We start from the raw sequence: 20,053 nt of genomic DNA on the forward strand, positions 1-20,053 counted from the left end.
AAACAAAAAAAACAACATGCTGAATTGTGTGAGTAACCTATTGAACTTCAACAATCCAAACATACATGATGACATTTAAATGAGAAACCCTGCAAGTGTGCGTACTAAGCCAAGTGTCATCTACCTAGGCAACAGTGTGTAGTGTGTTCCTTTCAGTTATGCAGTGAACCTTCACAGAAGGCAAATCTATCATGTGCAGCGGGGAAAGAAGCATCTAACGAAGTGGCACTAGGGTGTCTTGAAGGCTCATGCATACAGTACAGTTTTTAGAAAAAGAAAAAAAAGATACAAAAAATACTAGTTTTGTGAAGGGACATAGAATGAAAGCATTCAGCTGATAAGACATTTTGTTGATGCATTACAAAGTAGAAATAGAGCGGTGAAACCTACAGAAGCTTCTCTACTTAATTATACTTCATCATACTTAAATAAATACCATTATAAAATGTGCACATGACACCTACAACATACAGTACACTACATGGATGTTAAACGGGTCTTATTTGTCAACCAAAAAATGCTCATGTACCTATAGAGTATATGCAATGGGGACAATGTTACAAAACATGAAATGAATCATGCTACAGCTGTCAGAGAGAAGCATGATTACATTTTTTAACAGGTGAGAGTGAACATGAGCAGAACAATGTTCAGTCTACATCCAAATTGATGTTGTTACACCAAGTGAGTAACTTTCCATCAGGGGTGTCCAAATAGCCACTCACAATACAATACATGTTCACCTTGTTATCAAACATTCAAAAGTGAGTCCAATGCAGGTCAATGCTCAGCTTTATATGCTGAGTACTGGTAGTTAAGATAGAAAAGATCTCAGCTCTGTTAAATTGGGCCAGCACAGGAGATGAGTGGTACCTGATTTTGCCTCGATCTAATCTGTGTAAGAGGAGGGAAACTTCTAAAACATGCAGGATGGTGGCTCTCGAGGACCGGAGTTTGACACACGTGATCTTAAGGATTATTTTATGTCGTCCCTGAATTCGCACGTAGGTTTTTCACATTTTTTCCGTAGATCTTTACTATTGCTCAGTCCACATGTGTGGGTGTTATTTTTACAAATTTTTGACCAATCTACAGTGTTGAAAATGGATTGCACTCTTACAATGTAGTGTTAATGGTTGAACAAACAGTTGCTGTTTTGGGATTCTCCTGAAAAGCAATGATTTTGGCGGTACACGGATTCCACCCGACGTTAGATATATAAAAAAAATATTTTCAGTGTATTACAGTAAAAAGCGTGTTTATCTTTTCATTCCCAACCAGAGCCAATGGAGCTTTTTTTTCATGTAAAACAAATATAGATGTCATGGCACTATGAGCCACAATTTCACTCATTTCGAAGTGGCAGTCGTGGCAGTCGTGTCAGGGGACGTTAAGCTTGGTCCGGAGTGGCCACAGCTGGGAGGCATCGCGTCAAATTGGTGCCCTGACAAGAAAACGTATTCAAATAACAATGCTGCTGACTATCCCGACTGCATATAAAGCATGAATATACAGTACAAGTATACTGTATACATTTGTTAATTCAAGTATAGCTGTCACTTTATTGCTGCTAGTTTGTATTTCTGACGCTTATTTTAATTACATTCAACTCGTTATATATTATATCGCCTATTCATTGATACATTAAATGCTGACTACTCTTGCCGCCGTTCACATTGACTTCTTAAACTGCACAGTAGCCGTCAGAACACATGGAATATAATTTGCCTTCTTAAACTTGAGTGATACTTCCCTCTAGTGGACAGTCTGAAGACATTTATCCAAGGATTTGGCATACCAATAAGACTTGCCAGCATCACAGACCTAGTGGTTAGCACGTTTGCCTCACAGTGAAATGGTTCAGGGTTCATATCTTGATGTTGGGGAATTGTCCAAGCATGTTCTTCACATGCTTGCGTGGGCTTATTGTCGGTAGTCCGGCTTCCGCCCACATGTTAAATTCATTGAAGACTCCACATTGTCCATAGGTGTGAATCTGCAACTCACCCATGGCGCTAATGAGGTCAAGTACTAGAGACCATGGGTGTCAAAAGTATGGCCCACCAACCAGAACCAGCCCATGGGGACAGAGAACACATTAACTTCTATTTTTCAATAATAGAAACTGTCATCTCAAATTTTCTCCAGTGGAGGTCGCACTGGCATTCTGAAGCTGGCTCTTATGCAGGATTTGATGCCTGATACTGTATTGATACACTTGTGAAGGCTAAGAGATGCCAAGCTTAAGTAGCAAAATAAGTCTACTTCATGTAAAATACTTTTGTCACCTGTGCAATGTGATCTGCAATGTATTTATAGCTTATTAGGCTACAAATATACCAGTAGTATGGACTTCGGCCCACTTGTGATGGAAATGTGGTAGATGTGGCTGCTGAGCTAAAATGAGCTTGTTACCCTGCTCTAGACAATGGATGGATGGATAATAAGTAGTTGTCTTACCTCAACTGTCTGTTGGGGGAACACATGATGACCGGCGAGATCGGCACATGGTTTTCTGTGAGAGGAGAAAAACAAAGTGTAATTCTTGCATTTTATCTAATTATATTGCTTACTTTACAAAATAGATGTTATAAAGTAAACAGTGTTGTTTTCCCCAATTTGGCTCTTTAGGGTTGTGCTTAATTGCACATAAAGTTATGCGTCGACTATTCTACAGCACTGTGCACACTACCTTGGTATTGAGTCGATGATGAAGGCCTGCGTCCGACAGCCAAGCATGTCTCAGGGCCTCGGATGCTCCCATCCTCCAACTGAAAAATTATTATTTTACAAGTCATTCGCGGTTAAGGAAGCAAAAAGACAGGCGATAGTATACCTTTTATTGACGACGAGGAGCCTGGTGATGAAGTCTTTGGCCTCTTCGGACGTGTCCACAAACTCTTGCTCTTCAAAGTTCCACTGGCAGGCCAAGATGTTGTTGAGCGTCTCGTTGTCGTCGTCGCCCAGGAAGGGACAGAGGCCGCTCAGACTAAGCGGGGACAGACAGGCATGCATGTTTATTTTTATTATTACATATCATTACATGTCAGCTTAGGTTTGGTTCCCAGCTGACATTGCGCCAGAGGCGGTGTACACACTGGACTGGCCGGCAGCCAATCGCAGTGCACATATAGACAAAAAAAAGCTTTTAAAATGTCATTTACAGTTAGAGTCTTCAATGAACCAAACATGATTTTGGAATGTAGGAAAATGGTTGAAAATGGTTATGGAAGATTCAATAAGGATTTAATGTCTTTTTATATGTAAAAAATCCAATTAAATTCAAATGATTTTAGTTAGGTAGTATGTGTTTCGTCAGGTACCGCAATGTAGATTTGTTTCCCCTTATCACAGCACATATTTGTTGCAGGCAGAAACTATGGGGAAAAATAATTTAAAATAAATGCAAAATCCCAACTTTTGAGTGCTTTGAATCAAGGGGGACTTTTTAGTGACGTATACACAGATTCTGTCCCAGCGCCCATTTTGAGGACGAAGGACGAGAAGTTTTTTAAAAAGGACGGAATAAGGACGGAAGTGGGTTTTCGTCCGTCCCAGTAATCGTCACTAACCGGGTCGAGTACCGACTGACGTGTTGTGTTGGGTTCTTTTAAAAAGCAAGACCACTGTTCTTTGCGATACCACGGAGCCGCCTTTATTAACTGCCTGCACAACACTGTAGTCCTTTTTTTCCTTTTCATGAGTGTTCCTTGCAGTAACATTGTACTCACAGGCATAGTCTGCCCTCTAGTGGTTCAACACATGTAATACCATGGACGAAACGTAATGACGGAAGCGCTTTAAAAGGATGAGGACCGACAAGTCGGAGAATTACTTTTATGAATAAGGACGGAGAGACGATGACGGAAGGGTGCCCAGGTCCCGGTCGGAGGACGGACCAGCAAAATAGGGTATACAAATACCTATCTATCAAGTGTGAAATTAAATAGGGGTGGGTTGGTATTACGGTTAAATAAATGTGTACTCACAGCATGTATGTGATGACACCAAGGCTCCACATGTCTGTGTTAAACGACACAAAGTCATAGTTGATCACTTCAGGGGCCAGAAACTCTGGAGTACCGAAATTCACTCGCAGCTTCTCCCTCGGTTTGTATCTATTTGGGAATAGAATCGTACTATTAAAGTTAACAACAACAAAAAAAGTCAATATCACAAAAGCAGAAGTGAACACCTACATTCGAGCGAGACCAAAGTCGATGATCTTGATTTTATTAGTGACCCTGCTTACACACAGGATGTTTTCCGGCTGCGAGTTAAAGAAAAAATCCAGCTTGAAGTTTTCTTGATGCATAAAATAAGAAAGATTTTTGTGTGCATTCACGTTACCTTTAAGTCCAAATGGAGGATGTACATTTTGTGCATATGCTGCAGGCCCTCACAGATCTGCCTGATGAACACCACGGCATCCAGCTCCATTAACGTGTAGTTCTCATCGATTATCCTGTCAAACAGCTCGCCTCCGCCGACGCTGGCAAAACAATGGTAAAAATTCATTTGAAAAAAAATCGATACAGACTCCGAAAGAAATATAAATGCCATACCATAGCGGAAGGAATTGGAAGACCAGATTTTGCAAAGATGTACAGAGATGAGACACAAAAGTTTTGGAACAAAATTTTATGGACTGATGTGATCGGGATTTACCTCTTCCAAAGTGATAGAAAAGCCAAGGTATGGAAAAAGAAAGGTTTATGATCAAAAACAAGCGCATGATGCAATATCCCGCTTGAGTTACAAAAAAATGGTTCCCACAAGGTTCTGGAGCTCAGCCTCAAACACCAAAGGATTAAAAGTAATCCCAATGATCGTCAATGGAGACGGTGTAAAAGAGGACCTACTATTCAAGCACGAGGATGATGTCATTCCTGGACTCATATGCTGCGTATAGTTGGATCAGGTTGGCGTGGTCCAGATTGTTCATGACCTGGATCTCGTTCTTCACCACCTCCTGGTAAGAAATCAACACAGGATTCAGAAAAGACGAATCGAGCAGGAAGCAGGACAACGCCAGCTGTTCTCGGCTACGGCGATGCCGCACAATGCATCTTCGTCGTCATCATCTGTTCTAGGTCAAATATTTCGCACCTCGACGGTTGAGATCCCTTCAGTGTCTCCTGTTATACCAGCGCGTGCTAAAAACTGTAAATGAGCCTTTCGCTTTTTATATCGCATGCTCGAGTAGCCGTATGCGTATCAAGAAGGAGTAATCCATCATGACGTCGATGCGCATGAGGTGGGGCTATACCTTTTCTTTCTGGGACTTGGCCTTGATGACCTTGGCTGCCAACGTCAGACCAGATGAGTTTTCAACACATTTGTGTACTTGGCCAAAACGACCCCTTCGGAGAAAGGGAAGAGAGAGGGGAAAAAGATGATATTGGAAATCCACACAGCAAACCTCCATTTTGCTCTCACCAAGCAACCGCGAAGCAAGCAAGCAACATGTTGACGGGTTTCCCGCGTGTTAATGAAAAGAAATGATCTCCGTGCAAACAAACGAGCCTAATCTGTTATTTCATTACAGCGGAGCTCACTGGTGCCTCCGCTTTGAAGATGTGGATTAACACTTGGTGATTAGCAAGCAGCTGGCACCAGAGATACAGTTTCACATACCTCTCAGTCCGGCAATAAAAATAGACGGCAAGACTCTAGAGTTATGAAGCAGACAAGGCTGGGGGGGGAGGCAGGTTATTCGAGGCTTCGTCGTGGGGAGTTGAAGCCTTTCGCTGACCCATAAACATGCCGTAATCATTCTCTTTGCTTGAAATTCATACTGGATTTGAAGAGCATTTCTCACCCGCCTAGGACCTCCTGCCAATTGATGGTGTAGAAGTTGCTGATCTGGTTGGGCTTGGCCGACACGATGCGGTGATTAAAGGGCGCTGCCGGGGGAGGAGTGGTGTCTAAAGCGGGGTGAAGACATAATCTTTGCTGAGAACATTCCGTTGTCATTGACTGCCATTGACAAGTAGCTACAATGAGTGGTTTTTTTTTTTCACAACATATGGGCAAAGGTGGACACCTGAACATTAAGGGTAAACTGAAGTAAATATTTGCAATCTGTGTTTGTCCACACACCACACCACTTTCTGAAAACTGTCAATTGCCAAAAGTGCTGACTTACCAATAAAGTATTGCTGCACATCCTCAGGCTCCTTTTGTTCCTCAGTCTTGGCTTTGTTTTCCTTCCTCTCTCGCTCCAACCTCTCCTTCAGATCAAATTGGAACTCAACTCCATCCGCCCGGAAGACGGCCCAGTCCTCCTGCTCCTGCTTCTCGTCCTTATTGTCCTCATCGTCCTCCTCTTCATTGTCCTCCACCTCCTCAACTTCCAGGACCTCGGTGTATTCCTCCACCATCACAAGTTCTTCAGTCTCCAAGGAGCCAGAGGAAACACTGACTTCCATCTCAGGGGCCAGGAAACTGGCTTCACATTCATCGCTGCTGGAACAAAGTAAATGTGAAGGATTGACTTTTATTGTTTGAACTTTGAATAGTGCATATTTTAGATATTTTATAAATCAAATGTACCATATTGTTATAACACTATTAAAATTATCATTGTAAATGTATTAACTACTTTGTAATTATATAATTAAATCAATTATTTATATTTTATATTATTTTTATCTTTCTTCCTTTTGTGTTTTATGCAACTGCTGCCAGTGTTAAGTAGTTATTGCTTTGTTCAGCACTTTGGTACGGAGGACTGAAAGTGCATTAAATAAATAAATGCACCATTAAATGTTACATTTAAAAATATTAATTGTTCCATTCACTAAATGTGTATATATATATATATATTTTTTTTTTTTCTTATTTATTTATTTATTTATTTTTTTAATTTCTCTAATTATTTCATGGTCCTGAGTTGCAGTGTTTCATGAATTTATTTCATCTGTCAAACTCGCCCATCGAAGTTAGTGGTGGAGGACTTTCATGAGCATTCAAGTGAGATATTTTAGACCTGGCTGAGGATGTGGAAGCAGGACATGCAGACCCGAACATATACAACGTAAACCGTAGGAATTTATTAAACATGTTGGAGTTATTTCCGCACTTTCCGACCAAGACATTGAGCGTAGAGTGACCACAATTTTAGAAGTAGTACTCCACATCTTCACTTGTAACCAGTGTTCTGAAATTTCTTCCTGTCGAGACATCCTATCAGTGCGCTTGCGCACAACGGCGATAAGTGTTTTCACGGGAATTTTGTAACGTTGTCCTACCTGTCGTACGTTCGGTTAAAAGAGGTAAGTACTATTTTTGTTTTTATTGAGTCTTATTTGACTTTTTCATTGCCTCAAAAAATACTTTGCCGTGTCAATTGTCTCATTCAGTAGTCAGGACATCCTACCTGCTTTCGCCGCCATGTAAGTATTTTCTTGATTGATTTTTTTTTTTTATATAAGTTCTATCCATATTCATCTAAACAAAACTAGCTGAAAGCACACGGTAGTATTTCGGGTGTCAAATTAGCTTGAGGGTAGGAAGTTTCTCATGGGTAGGACATTTTGGCATAAAACTGGGCACAACAGGCACAACACAAACAAGGACCAGGATGTTTGGCATTTGCAGTTCTGGAGCATCACCTTCTTTGGAGAAACATAAGGCAAAGCGGTTTGAGGTATGTGCACTACATTCATGAGTTTTCACCTTATGCATTATGCGGTCCCACCCACATTTAGTGTATAACAGTCAGCATTTTTGATGTATTTTATTTGTGCAGAAAGAGAGATCTCTATTCAGCTTGATGAGGAGTTGGACCGCATTTATCGCCTTCCGCCTGCAGCCGGGCTACCCTTCCGCACTCCGTCTCGCCGCCTTTTTGTCGGGCCAAAACAAAGAGTAATCGCCTATAGGTCGGTCTGCCTGTCATTTTAAATGGGCTTCCTTTAGCGTTTCCATCTTGAAATTTAGACCAAGTTCGATATTTGAAACGAAAGACTCACCGTGGCATGGAAGCCTCACCGCGGCCGGACTAAATGCATCTTTTAGGACCCAGAATCCTCGGCCGTGACCAACGGGAAACGGAAACCTTGCCGCAGCCATTGAAGCCTCGCCGCGAAAATAGACGATAGATGACAGAGGGAAAAAATGGGCTTCCAACTATGCTTAGTCTGTTTATATTTTTTAAGGTTTCCGTCTATCGTCTATCGCCGATAAAATGGGCATCCGTCAAGGGTGGGTAGATGTCCCCCGTCACAAAGGCAGTATGCCCAGCTATGGTTATATACAGTAACTGCAGTTTCTCTAGTGCATACAATGCATACCTGTACTGTTACAAAACAAACAATTTGGACAGTCTAAATACCTCATACATGTCACTAGTTTTAATTCATCATGCTTGTCCTCCTTTCGGGTTTATGAAGACTATGGCATTGACTGGAATAGACCTCACGCTCTTCATGGAGGCTTGAGCTGTCCCGTGAGCTCTCAGATGAAGAAGTTGCCATTTTGCCAGTTGCAGGAATTTCTGTAACTGAGCCAATCAGATCATATGTAATGTGCAGATTTTAACAACAACAACAAGGCAGGCTGATGTCCAACCCATGCTTTTATTCAGCATTATAGAACAAACAGGCATGAACTGAAAGTTTGCTTCCCTTGTAAAAAAAAAAAAAAAGTGTTTTAAGTTGAAGCTATGCCATAATCACTTGATATATAGCTCCACTGTTTTCTGAATTTAAACATACTTTAGCCCCTGTCCCATCATTGGACGCAGAATACATGACATCAATGCTATTCCGTTAACACTGACAATCGATAATACAGAACTTTTTGGTCTCAGTAAAATGAACACATTTTTTTTTTCAGTAAAATGAACAAATACTGTACGTTTAATAAGACAAATGTCAAAGACTGTAGAATTTGATCAATGTTTTCGGATACTGAATTTGCCCCAATTGAACTGACCTACTCAACAGTGCATTCAATAACACCGCTCTGGAAAAAAAGCTCCAAAGATTCCAAAAAGTCAAAATCCAATTTGTGCAGTACTTATGGCAGCCAGAAATGCCTGCTCAAATTCCATGTAGATTTTGAAACACGCAGGCAGCTTTAGTGTCGCAAAGCATGTGGATGATGTAGGAAGGTTTCCTCCAGAAAGCTCCACTTTTAATTCAGGAGGTTAACATCTCCCAGCCTACCATGAATGTCAGCAGCTGGGCCAGTGTGTCTGATGAAGCTGAAAGTCAAATAGTTTCAAAATGACATTTAGTTCAACTTTAATTTATCATCATCACATCAATGAGACACAAAACCATTTGTTAATTGAGCAAAATATTAGCCAAATAAGATGTTATACCAGTTTCGATGAACATCCTTAGAAAACCAGTGATGCGGCATATGGATGTCACAGTCTTCATCAATTACCTCAATGTGATTTTCCAGGAGCATCTTGAAGAATCATCTCAATGTAAGTATTTTAAATGGAGAGCTTATTTTAGTCACAGTATTGGTCAACGGAAAAATAACCAGTTCAATTCATGGAAACTCAAGTTGCAAATATAAATTTTTGACTTACCTGGGGTGTGAATTGCATTTCAACCATCTTGGGGAAAAGAAGTGTGACAATATCTGGCCGATGTCAGCAAGGGCCAGAACACAACATATTTCATTCAGTCCCTTTCTCTTGGCGCATATTCCTCCCAATCACCTAAGAGACAGACCAGACCTATAATACAAGTCAAATATTCAACCCATTTTTGGGGGGGGAAATGTTCTTGAAAGTAAAATTATGTGCTTAATAAAAATCATTGGCACTACATCAACCCTTAAGACATTTACACATTTAAAAAAATAATGTACCCCAGTATTTAGAAATGTCTTCTCCACCCCGCAATTCACTGAATGAAGAATGTTGCTAGGTAACCATCTCCGATTGGTTTTGGTGTCTGCTGGGAGATCCCAAGACATGGAGTGTTCTGAAACTGTGTTTTTCTGTTCTGGTGTAAGTTCTTCATATTCAAGCTAAACTCAAGACCAAATGTTATTTTATTACATTTTCCAAGGCAACAATTTCTTAAGTTACATACCAGTTTAATGTTACTTCTGATATGCAGTCAGGACAGTCACAGCTTCATCGTCTATCTGGGATGTTTGTCAGCTAACACCATTTTGCCGTTGATTAATTTTCTAGCGTTACACTAATCATGATGAACCTTTCGAACACAAATACATTTTTAATACAACTACAACATACTACTGTGGTAATGACTGAAGCAAGCAATGCAGTGCGCGCATCTCTCAAGTGATATTTAGCTTACCTCGGACAGGTGTTCTAGAGGGAGTGGCAGGTAACTGCTGCGACTGAACTGCCACCGGATGCTGAGGAGTTCTGCTTAGAGCTTCTTCGATTAAACTTGCAGCCGCTCTCAACAACTCCGGGAAATTTTTTGCCATTGTGCCCAGCAACTCGCACGTAAACACCGAAACGAGATCAGCTTGATCGAGTCTTCTTCTTCCTCTTCTAATTTCACACGGCAGGATTATCGTCCCGATTTTATCTCCGAATCTCCCCTCCCGACAATCGTAGGTTGGGACCGACTCTCGTAATGGCTCCAAAGATAATTTTAGCAGATAATTTGTGTGCCGTGTAAAGTGTGCTCAGACTAATCTCGGCCGCTCGGGAGGACGTCCGACTTCAAATCTGGGATATTCAACATGTTGGGATTGTTTTGGCCGAACTTCGCACCGCGTGTGGTGTGCCCCAAGGACAAACGAGCATGCAGCGGGTTGACAGAGTGATGTGCAGCCAAACAGAAAGTGAGGCAGTGAGGAAGTGCGATAGGAATCCAAAATCAAAACAGTCATGGCGCAACAGAGTCCAACGTTTTTTCTTTTTGTGTCACTTTTTTCTAACTACTAGCGCTACCATCAAGACGCGATCTGAGACCGCCGCTGCGTCTTCATCCGCAATGTTTGTTTACTCAAAAATCTTGTTTACTCACGAGGGATTTTGCAAAATTTTCTGTCCGACATGAGACTATCCGTGAATGAATCAGTTCATGTGTTTTGTGTTGATGTTGCCATGTGGCTACACGTCCACACACGGTAAGTTCAAAACTGTCATAACCGTGATTTCTTTTTCTTGTCACGTGGGGTCTCTCAGAGTTTGGAAGTTGGCCGACAATTTTAAAATCTTGCCAGGATTTACCTTGATAGAATGATCGAGGCCTCTATTTAGTTGTTTTGTTTGAGTATTCAAACTAATATGGAAGTGAAGAGCGCCACCCAGTGTATCGGAGTATGTTCACTAGACACTGTCTGCATCAATCCATTATTCTGGAATGGATGTGCCTTGACTTGATGTGCAGCGCAACCAATCAGGTGTTAGGACCTGCCCACCAAACTTTGATGGGTTTGACAGATAAAATAAATTCACGAAACACTGGAAAACAGGACCATGAAATGAATTAAATAATTACTGTGTATATACAGTATTGTTTTACATATAATCATTGGTAATTTATTTAATTGACACATTTAAGAACACATTTAATTCCATATTTAATTCATAAATGAAACATTTAATTAATGACACTTTTATTTAATTATTTGATTTATTTAATTCCATATTTAATGAATGAGTGAAACATTTAATTACATTTTCAATTATATATTGAATGGTGAATTTATTTAATTTGGGCAATTAAAGTGCTTAACCAATGAAGTTGGATCAGATAGGATGGCATAAAATTAAAAATTGGCATAAAAAGCATTAACTACCTTGCATCTGTTTGTTCTTTTTGATTGTCAGACTCAGAGGTTTGTGGTTCTTCTTCGACTATGAGTTCTTCCACCACTTCCACCACTTCTTCCACCACTTCCACCACTTCTTCCACCACCTCTCCCTCCTTTAGAGCTCCCTCCTCCTCTTCTACTTCGATTAGCTCCTCCACTATCTCCTGCACTTCAACCACCTCAGTAACGTCCAGGTCTTCATCAGGATCTTTTTCCTCATCCACTTCAGCACCAAGCCCCTCCTCTTGAGAGCTTTGGGAATCTTCGACTGCGCCGCTGTCAGCTTCCACATTAAAAAAGAAGGCGCTAAACTGCCTAGTTGACTTCTGTGCATTCTCCCTGTTGAGTTTCAGCACCTCTTCTCGAAGCAGTGCCTGCTTCTTCGGCGAGACGTCTACAAAAAAATACAAAGAAAATAAGGGTTTTCATTGAGCCGTCTTTATAGGAGCAGAGCAGCTTCAAATTTAATAGACAATAGATTTGCATTTTATTTATTTTTTGGGGGAGGGAGTGTCATTTTAAGCATATGTGGCAGAAGGAACAACTCCTATCTACCTGCAGTATCTGCGGGTTTCATCGGCTCTTGGGCTTTGGGGGTCAAACTGGGCTTCTCTGCACCATCTTTACTGTGGTCCTTGAACTGTGAAATACAAGTCTTTAAAAATCACTCTCTAAATTGTGCAGCTGTACAATAGAATGCATTTCATTTGAAGAAATCCGCAAAATACACGTGTTTTGACAAACGGTACAGTGCAAAAAATAAGGGACCAGAAAAGTGCAGATTATCAATACTACAGAGGCGCAGCTCTTCATGAGCATCAGTTGACCTACAAAGGTTCCATAGTTGCGAGCAGCGAGGACATGCTTTGGTCCATGCTTTGTCTTGTGAGATGACAGAGTAGCAGGCTCACAAACATCAGTTATCTCTTCGTTCCCTTCTACGGCGGCATTGTTAGAGGTACTTTTCTAGCAAAAAGAAAAGATGGCAGCGCTTAGTAGGGTTACGACACATCGTGTCACATATAAATACAGACATATGAGTTGCATGTAACACACACACATAGGACAAATGAATACAATTGTCAACAAATAAACAAATAAAAAATGTGTAAAAAAAACGATATATATATGTATATATATATGTTTTTTATTTATTTATATATATTAATATATATTATATATTATATTATATATATATCGTGACCCTGGTTGTGGGAGGAAGGGGGGAAGGTAGTACTCAACTTACTTCGAGGGGCCCAGGAACCTTTGGTCTGATGCCAGGAACTTGTAACATATCTGACTGGAACATTTTAGTTTCAGGAACTACATGTATTAAGAACAAAAAGTTCCTGGAAAGAACACAAAGATCCTAAATTGTCCATAGGTGTGAGTCTGGTCCAAAGTCAACTGGGATAGGTGCCAGCTCATTTAAGAGCTTAAAGTTGACCTCAATCAGGCCATTTAGAGGTATTGATATTGTAAAGTTTGATATTTTTTTCTATTTTTTGTGTCTCGATTCGCTCGCCTATATATGCAAAACTGTCTTGTCTTATTTTTTCTTGCCATGAACGTGACATTGGGTCAGATATTTATTTTTTTATCTTAATGTAAAGGATGTAACCTGACCCTCGTCACTGACAAGCTTGTGCTTTCGCGTGCAGTGGTTGATTTATCATGCGCTGCGCACCGGCCTCATCTGACAGTCAGCATAATGTGCGTCCGTCAGTGATTACTGGCGGACCTTCCGTCAGGATTGACTGAATGCCCACCTCTGGAAAATGGCAACTGACTCAAATTCCTCAGAAATCTGACAAAGAATTGGAGAGTTGAATTGGACAGACGGCCGGGCCGAGACGGCTTTCAACGGCGCTAAGTCACGGCTCCACTTCAGGCAAGGTTTGGTGAGTTATAAGCTTTCTTCAATACAACCAGTCTAACCAAAACGTGTTTGAATGCAGTTTTTTCTTGATAAACCATGTACATTTGTACCACCACAGGTACACTTTAATGAGGACATTAAGCAGTATAGACAAATGGACGAATGTATGGCTAACCACATTTTGGTTGAGTTAATTCGATCCAGTTCAACTTAGCAAATGACAATGCTAAAATAATTAGCATTTAGCATTTTAGAGCACTATAACAATGTGTCAATGTTTAACGCAGAATAATTTTGACATACGAAAGCACCAATGTGAATGCTTGAATCTTTTAGTCAATTTAGCTGATGAAGTTAGAGATAATGGAAACATATGGATCATTACAGTAGCACCAAAATAAGCAACAATTCCCTTTGTTTTCAGGTTCCACTCATGATTGGTACGAAAGCATGCCTTTGATTATTCATGGCAGATGGATCAACGGCAGCAGGCCAGCGAATTCATAGCTTATCGCTTGTTGCACTCAGCGACAGAATGCAACGCGTTGGAGTCTCACCCTGAGTGGAAAATATTACAAGTGACGGTAGGCCCCGGTCCAAATGCCGCAGCTGAGGGAACTCACTAAACACTGGGTGCTCAGGTTAACATGGAAAAGAACTGTCTTGAACCCACCGGGGTGGGATCTCACATTTGCTGTCGTGCCGTGAGGTAAACAGCGCGCACGAGATATTTTCGGTGCCGTGTCTCCCCGGTAACAGCGACATTTGCTGCAGATCAAATCACTGATTGGGAGACGTGGGAGTAACATAAATTACTCAACAGAAATTTTGGAATGTCACACCTCTAGTGGTAGACAAGGACGGAGTCTAAATGCTCTGACGACAACAGAAATTCCCTGAAACATGAGTCACATACAACAACACGGTAGCAATACAGTTGGAGGGCCAATCTATTGCTTGTCACCTTGGATTCATTATGTGCCTTCAATTGTCAATGTGTCGATATTATCTACATTCAATACAATGTGTTGCACTGTGACATCAAATTCTCAAGTAGGTGACAGCCCCAACGCTAATCTTTGTTTCTTGGTTACATAAGTCATGATAGACATGCACTGATAACATATTTGAAGGTGTCAGTGTATGTTTCTCCTGATGCCAAAAAACCACTCAGGGATCTATCAGTGAAGATAATTGGCAGCAACTGAAGAAAACAAGCATAGGCTTACTGTATAATGTAACTAGTTTTTTCCAACATTTTTAGTAGTTGCGCCAACGACATGTTTATTTTGCCCTCCAAAATAGTCACTTTTCAGGAGGTCAAGAGAGCAAGCCATTTTCAACACTAGATTGTTCAAAAATTTGTGAAAAATAATCAAAATAAATAAAATAACCACTAGTGTAGATTTGTGAAAAAAATATCAAATGTATCAAATTGTGACATAGGCGGTCCCACCAGCGCCCTGTATATGATAATGCAACAGTTCCCTTCACGTATCAATGCATAATAATCCATTGACTTCAAACACATGAAATAGGTATTAGAAGAGGTCAGTGTCTATGTAAGTGCAGATCCAAATTAGGACCATTTGCTTTGGCAGGTTTGCAGTCTACCGAATGCCATCGCAGTTTATTGTGTGCCGATGATGAAATAGCGGTATGTATGCTATGTACTTTGGCACTAATACCAGATACATTTTAATGACATGGAAGTTGTGTCATTTTCAGACAACAAAAAGACTTTTAAAAATGTGTCAAAGCTGACATTGGACTCCAATCTATCAAAGGGGATCCAAGTCCTTTCCGACCACAAACACTGTGCCCCAAGATCAAAAAACAGCATTTCTAAAGTGGCCCCTCGCATTTCCCCCTGGCCTCAAAGTCGCCACTCGTGCCACACTTGGCGTCCCAGCGACTCGTCTCACACCATTCAGTCCAATGCCTGCTCCGAGTGTGCACATGCATACAACCATTGCAAAATCAACCTCACAAGCCACAGGTTGTGTGTAAACTAAGAGCATTGCTGCTATGATCAATTTCACTTCTTTTTCCAAGATAAAACAAGACAACACTAAAATCAGACCGAAGATCTCAGAAGTGATGTTAGACTATAATGGCTACTAACATGAGACTGGGTTGTTTCCGTATTTCTCACCTTGTCTGGCTTTTTAATTTTGTCTGACGATTTCCTCTTTTTGACTTGCGTTCCTTTGTTCCCCTTGCTCTCAGTGGGACCTTTGAACATGAGTTCCATAACCCTGGAGCTTTTGATCGTCTCCCCGATGAAGCTGATCACCTGCTGCATGCTGAGGACCAATTTCTCCATTCCCTCCAGCTTCTGAGCCTGAATCTCAGACCGCTGGTTGACCGCCGACATGATGGTGCTCATTTCTTGGTATATCTCCTTGACGTCTGGTCCCTGCGACTGGTTACCCTTGACATTCTTCTTCTCATTCTTTTCAATACCACTGGATTTGGCATCTAGACGACTAAGGACCCTCTCTTGAAGGTTGATGAGTTTGTCCATCTTGCCACTCAAAGACTCGATCCGATTTTGGATGAGGTCAAAACTGCTATTGTCGCCCACCCGCTGACCTAGACCGGTGGTCTTCATGGAGGAACTCATGGCTCTTGCAGTGAAAAAAAAATCACGTCAAGACACCAACTCGAGACAATAGCGGAATCGGTAACGTCCGTGAAACAGACGGAAAGACTTCTGTAGCAATCGGAGCCAGCTCTACCCTTCAGTGCTCCCGTCAGGTGTGCAAACTTGTCAATTAACACGCCGGGGAAACGGATTTAAGGGTTGAAAAGGATCTGCCACAAGCAATCTCAACTGCAAACAATCAGTAAAGAACTTAAAAATAGCATACAATAAAGCATCCAGTGAACATATAGCTCTCTCGTGCAATATTCCTGGTGCCCTCTCCTGCTCATACTATTGGGATTGCAGTGAGCCAGCGGACCTAAATGTAAATGGACAGACTGCGTCAGCACGGGTCAAGTGTTTGGGGAGGGCGGTTGGCACTGCTCGGGTTATGAGACATTTGAGAGCCTTTAAGTGCTAAGCCCACCAGCATCATTTGCCTGCCTGGTGTCAAAATGGTCACTGTACACACTACTTGAGTGGCACAGAAGGATGATAAAGCTTGTTTGCTAAAAAGTGAGGGATTAGATAGCCCTGTTTATAACCACTCAATACAAGATCCAGAGCATATTAAATTCCCTTTGGTGTTTTATTTATGTAATTATGATGTTTTCAACTTACCAAGCTAGTTAAAATAACATTATTTTAGCTTCTTAGTTATAATAGCAACTTAGCTCACCAGTTTTGTGAGTAAGTTAGCGTGTTAGATTAGCTCAATTTAGCTCAATCATCATGTATTCTAGAAATTTTGTTAGCCATTTAAATTTTTAATAAATTAGTTGCCAAGATAGCAAGTTAGCTAAGTAGCATGCTAGCAAGTTAACTTGTTAAGTACTTGCAACGTAAGAAGTTGGCAGGTTAGTTTATTAGTTATCATAATAGCAACAATTATTTGGTCAGTTAGATGTCAGAAACGAGTTATTCATCAAGTTATGTAATTGTATAGCATCTTTGTTATCATTTTAGCAAATTAGTTAACATCTTTGCAAGTTAGTTGGTTAGTTGGCTAGATAGTTCAATGGTGCAATCCTGGTGCAATGCTCAAAGTGGGGTGAGCGCCACTGTATTTGCTGACGTAAGTAATTGAGCCTTTAGTTGTTTCCGTCTTAAGCATGTTTACTAGGACGATGCAAGTAACTCGGCTTTAATGCCATGTTGAAGTTAATGTCACTTGATTAAACAGTGTATATAATATGTTCCTAACATAAAAACGAACCATGTTGTAATCCAGACACACTCCGGGAATGTTAAAAGTGGCCTGTGATTCCATCTTTAGGGGACGTAAAGTACAGTAAGATGACTGGCCTGCCAGCTGAAAAAAGAGATGGCTGACACGGGTGATTTATCGTGAGCCAGTTCACTGACAAACACATCCTCTGATAACCACCAGGAAAGGGCTAATTTTAACTGTGCACTCGCAGTATGAACATAATCCACATTCCCTCTCAAACACAACGTATGCAGGAGTATCCAAACAGCCTCTCGAATCAGAAACTGATTTTGACGTCATAAAGGAAACCTTTGCCAACATACTATGTCCACCGTAGTTAAGTCATTCAAATAATCGTAAATTCTCAATCCCGATGCACTTTAGCGGCAATGCGGCCCACCCCAGCTGCCGCGATGACACTTGACAATGTCGGAGGCACGGACTGCAAACTGAGCCAGAGTGATCCTGGCCAAATTTGCCACACTGTAGTGGTTGGAGCCAAGATCTGAGCTCATGGGTGCAGCGCGCCATAAGCAAGCTTGGCAGACCGAGCAGAGAAGCTCAAGTCACTATTCAAATGTGACACTTGACTCTTATTAAATTAATATGCTTGTTTTAAAAGCTCTCATTTTTAAAACGACGCATCCTTAATCCTCCATGATGCAGGTCCCTTGCTTTTTGATTCACTGCCTGGCCGCCCCCGAGTACGATGACAGTGACAGGAAAGAACAAGCTCTTCTGACGTGACGGAAACAGATTGGACAGAAAGCAGACATCCATCACGCCAGCAGTGGCAGTTATGTTGCCAACAGATGACGGATGGTGTATGTCGTTTGCTGCATGTTGTGTCAATTTGAGAGGCATGTAACTTTCTCGTACATGGAACAATCCAAAGCCTGTTACAAATATGGAATAATGATTCAACTCTATGATCAGCTCGACCTGCAATATTCGGTACACGTGTATCTATTGAGGAAAAAATATCACCTGAAATAGTGACATCAGTGTGACTGAGCACAGTTGAACTCTGTTGCTAACCAAAACAACAGCACTGAAGCAGTCTTTTTGTGTGCATGAAGTGTTACTGCATGCTTAAACAATTTTTTTTTCAAGAATATATTCTATGCAGGACCATTAGTTGAAAGAAGGCATTCTGATAAATATTGCGTGTATGGATCAAGAGTTAATCCACCCGTTTTTAGCCATCTCTAGTGGCGGCCATTTTGTCACTTCTGACGACTGAAAACGACATCACAGTTGCTCAGGGCTCAGGTAAAGACAGCTCGCCTGTTTTCTGAGGCTGAGCCATGATTGGTCATTATCTGAGCCCCGAGCATCTGTGATGTCATTTTCGGTCGGCACAAGAGACAAAATGGCCGGCCGTTGGGATACTAAAACGGGTGGATTTTGCTGCTTGACTCACATTTCATATTAATCATATTGCAGTTTCAACTAGTGGGCCTGCATAGAACATATTCTTGAAAAAAAATGTCTGGATTGACTTCCCCTTTTAATGCAATTTATCTGTAAAGTGTTGTAGAAGATCTTATGTTTTGTGGAGATGCTGTCTCAAACATTTCACACTTCAATGTTTTGGCTTTGGACTCCAGTTTGACATTCATTAATGGACCAGATATTATTTTTGATTGACTAATGAGTTTGTACATAGGCCCTTGCTCACCCCATGCGCTTATGTAAATGGGGTGAGGTGGTTTGGGATATTTTGGTTACCTCATTTGAGCCATAAAGAGAGGTGGGTGCCGAACAAGGGATGTAAACACACTCGTGGCTGTTGAGAGTTTTGGACAAATATATAGTATGCATCACTCGCTCACTACAGGGAAACCAATGCCAAAGAAAGTAACAGCGTGACCATGTCTTCTCAGCATTCTCACTCACCTTCTGTGCCAAACGAGTCTGTACGCGCACACACACGACAACCTCAATGCATAGTGTGGCACCTGTTCAATCGACTGGTGCAAGATTACATGTTCTTTAGCTAATGTCACTGCGAAATTCCTACATGTTATGTTTGGATAACCTGTCCATTAGTACTACGATTTTGTGCAAGTCATGGCCGACATGCAATGTATTTGCAATAGCTTGAATAAATAGCAACATTATTATCATTTTCTGGTCAATGTAAAAAAAAAAAGTTTTTATTTTGGATTTGCTTTAGTTGCTATTGTTCGGTATTGTTATCGACATCCCTGTTGACGTCAGCCTTTGCTGTGAAGTGCTTTGCTATGTACCGACATGGTTGAGATATTTTTTTTTCCAGTTACCTAACTGATTGCATTTGCAGTTCTATTGCAACTTGCATGGAAATTCAAATCTCCTTTTTTGGTAATAAGTGGGTGACCTGCCTGATCCCCTGCTATCGGGCTATTTGGCAAGTGGTCAATGTGATCAGTTAAAAATGGAGCGTGGCCTCCTGGTCAAAGAACAAAATGTCCCGAGAGGCTAAGGGCCACTGAGCTGCGTGGCTACTGTCCAGTCAGCCTCGCTGTGGTGGCTGTGCCTGCCAGCCCTGGCTCTACTTTACCTC

The 20,053-nt window shown here is 41.2% G+C and overlaps 2 protein-coding genes across 7 annotated transcripts in view; one reads left to right on the forward strand and one right to left on the reverse strand.

Annotated features, from left to right (window-relative positions):
• Positions 1-6,463, forward strand: part of LOC147141096 (uncharacterized) — a 125,077-nt gene extending 118,614 nt beyond the window's left edge. Inside the window, exon 5 of one of the 2 annotated variants that reach the window (XR_015088300.1) lies at positions 6,240-6,463. The gene's annotated coding sequence lies outside the window, so the exon portion shown is untranslated. Of the gene's footprint in view, positions 1-5,829; positions 5,935-6,239 lie in introns of those variants that run through there. The other variant, XR_015088301.1, reaches the window with a different exon arrangement.
• mylk4a (myosin light chain kinase family, member 4a) overlaps positions 1-20,053 on the reverse strand; it is a 27,662-nt gene continuing 7,609 nt past the window's right edge. For 2 of the 5 annotated variants that reach the window (XM_086042480.1, XM_086042479.1), the window contains 14 exons: positions 12,601-12,735; positions 12,325-12,409; positions 11,755-12,163; positions 6,149-6,468; positions 5,822-5,927; positions 5,270-5,363; positions 4,863-4,972; positions 4,351-4,492; positions 4,200-4,270; positions 3,990-4,118; positions 2,837-2,989; positions 2,693-2,771; positions 2,461-2,515; positions 1-1,444 (listed from right to left, as the gene is read on the reverse strand). In XM_086042480.1, coding sequence (XP_085898606.1) covers positions 2,462-2,515; positions 2,693-2,771; positions 2,837-2,989; positions 3,990-4,118; positions 4,200-4,270; positions 4,351-4,492; positions 4,863-4,972; positions 5,270-5,363; positions 5,822-5,927; positions 6,149-6,468; positions 11,755-12,163; positions 12,325-12,409; positions 12,601-12,735 — 1,887 coding nt within the window. In that variant the 3' untranslated portion in view covers positions 1-1,444; position 2,461. Of the gene's footprint in view, positions 1,445-2,460; positions 2,516-2,692; positions 2,772-2,836; positions 2,990-3,989; positions 4,119-4,199; positions 4,271-4,350; positions 4,493-4,862; positions 4,973-5,269; positions 5,364-5,821; positions 5,928-6,148; positions 6,469-11,754; positions 12,164-12,324; positions 12,410-12,600; positions 12,736-15,803; positions 16,812-20,053 lie in introns of those variants that run through there. The other 3 variants (XM_086042481.1, XM_086042477.1, XM_086042478.1) reach the window with 3 other exon arrangements.

This window comes from Filicampus tigris, chromosome 10, assembly GCF_054856515.1.
Source record: "Filicampus tigris isolate MCC_2025a chromosome 10, RoL_Ftig_1.0, whole genome shotgun sequence".
Lineage (NCBI taxonomy): Eukaryota > Metazoa > Chordata > Actinopteri > Syngnathiformes > Syngnathidae > Filicampus > Filicampus tigris.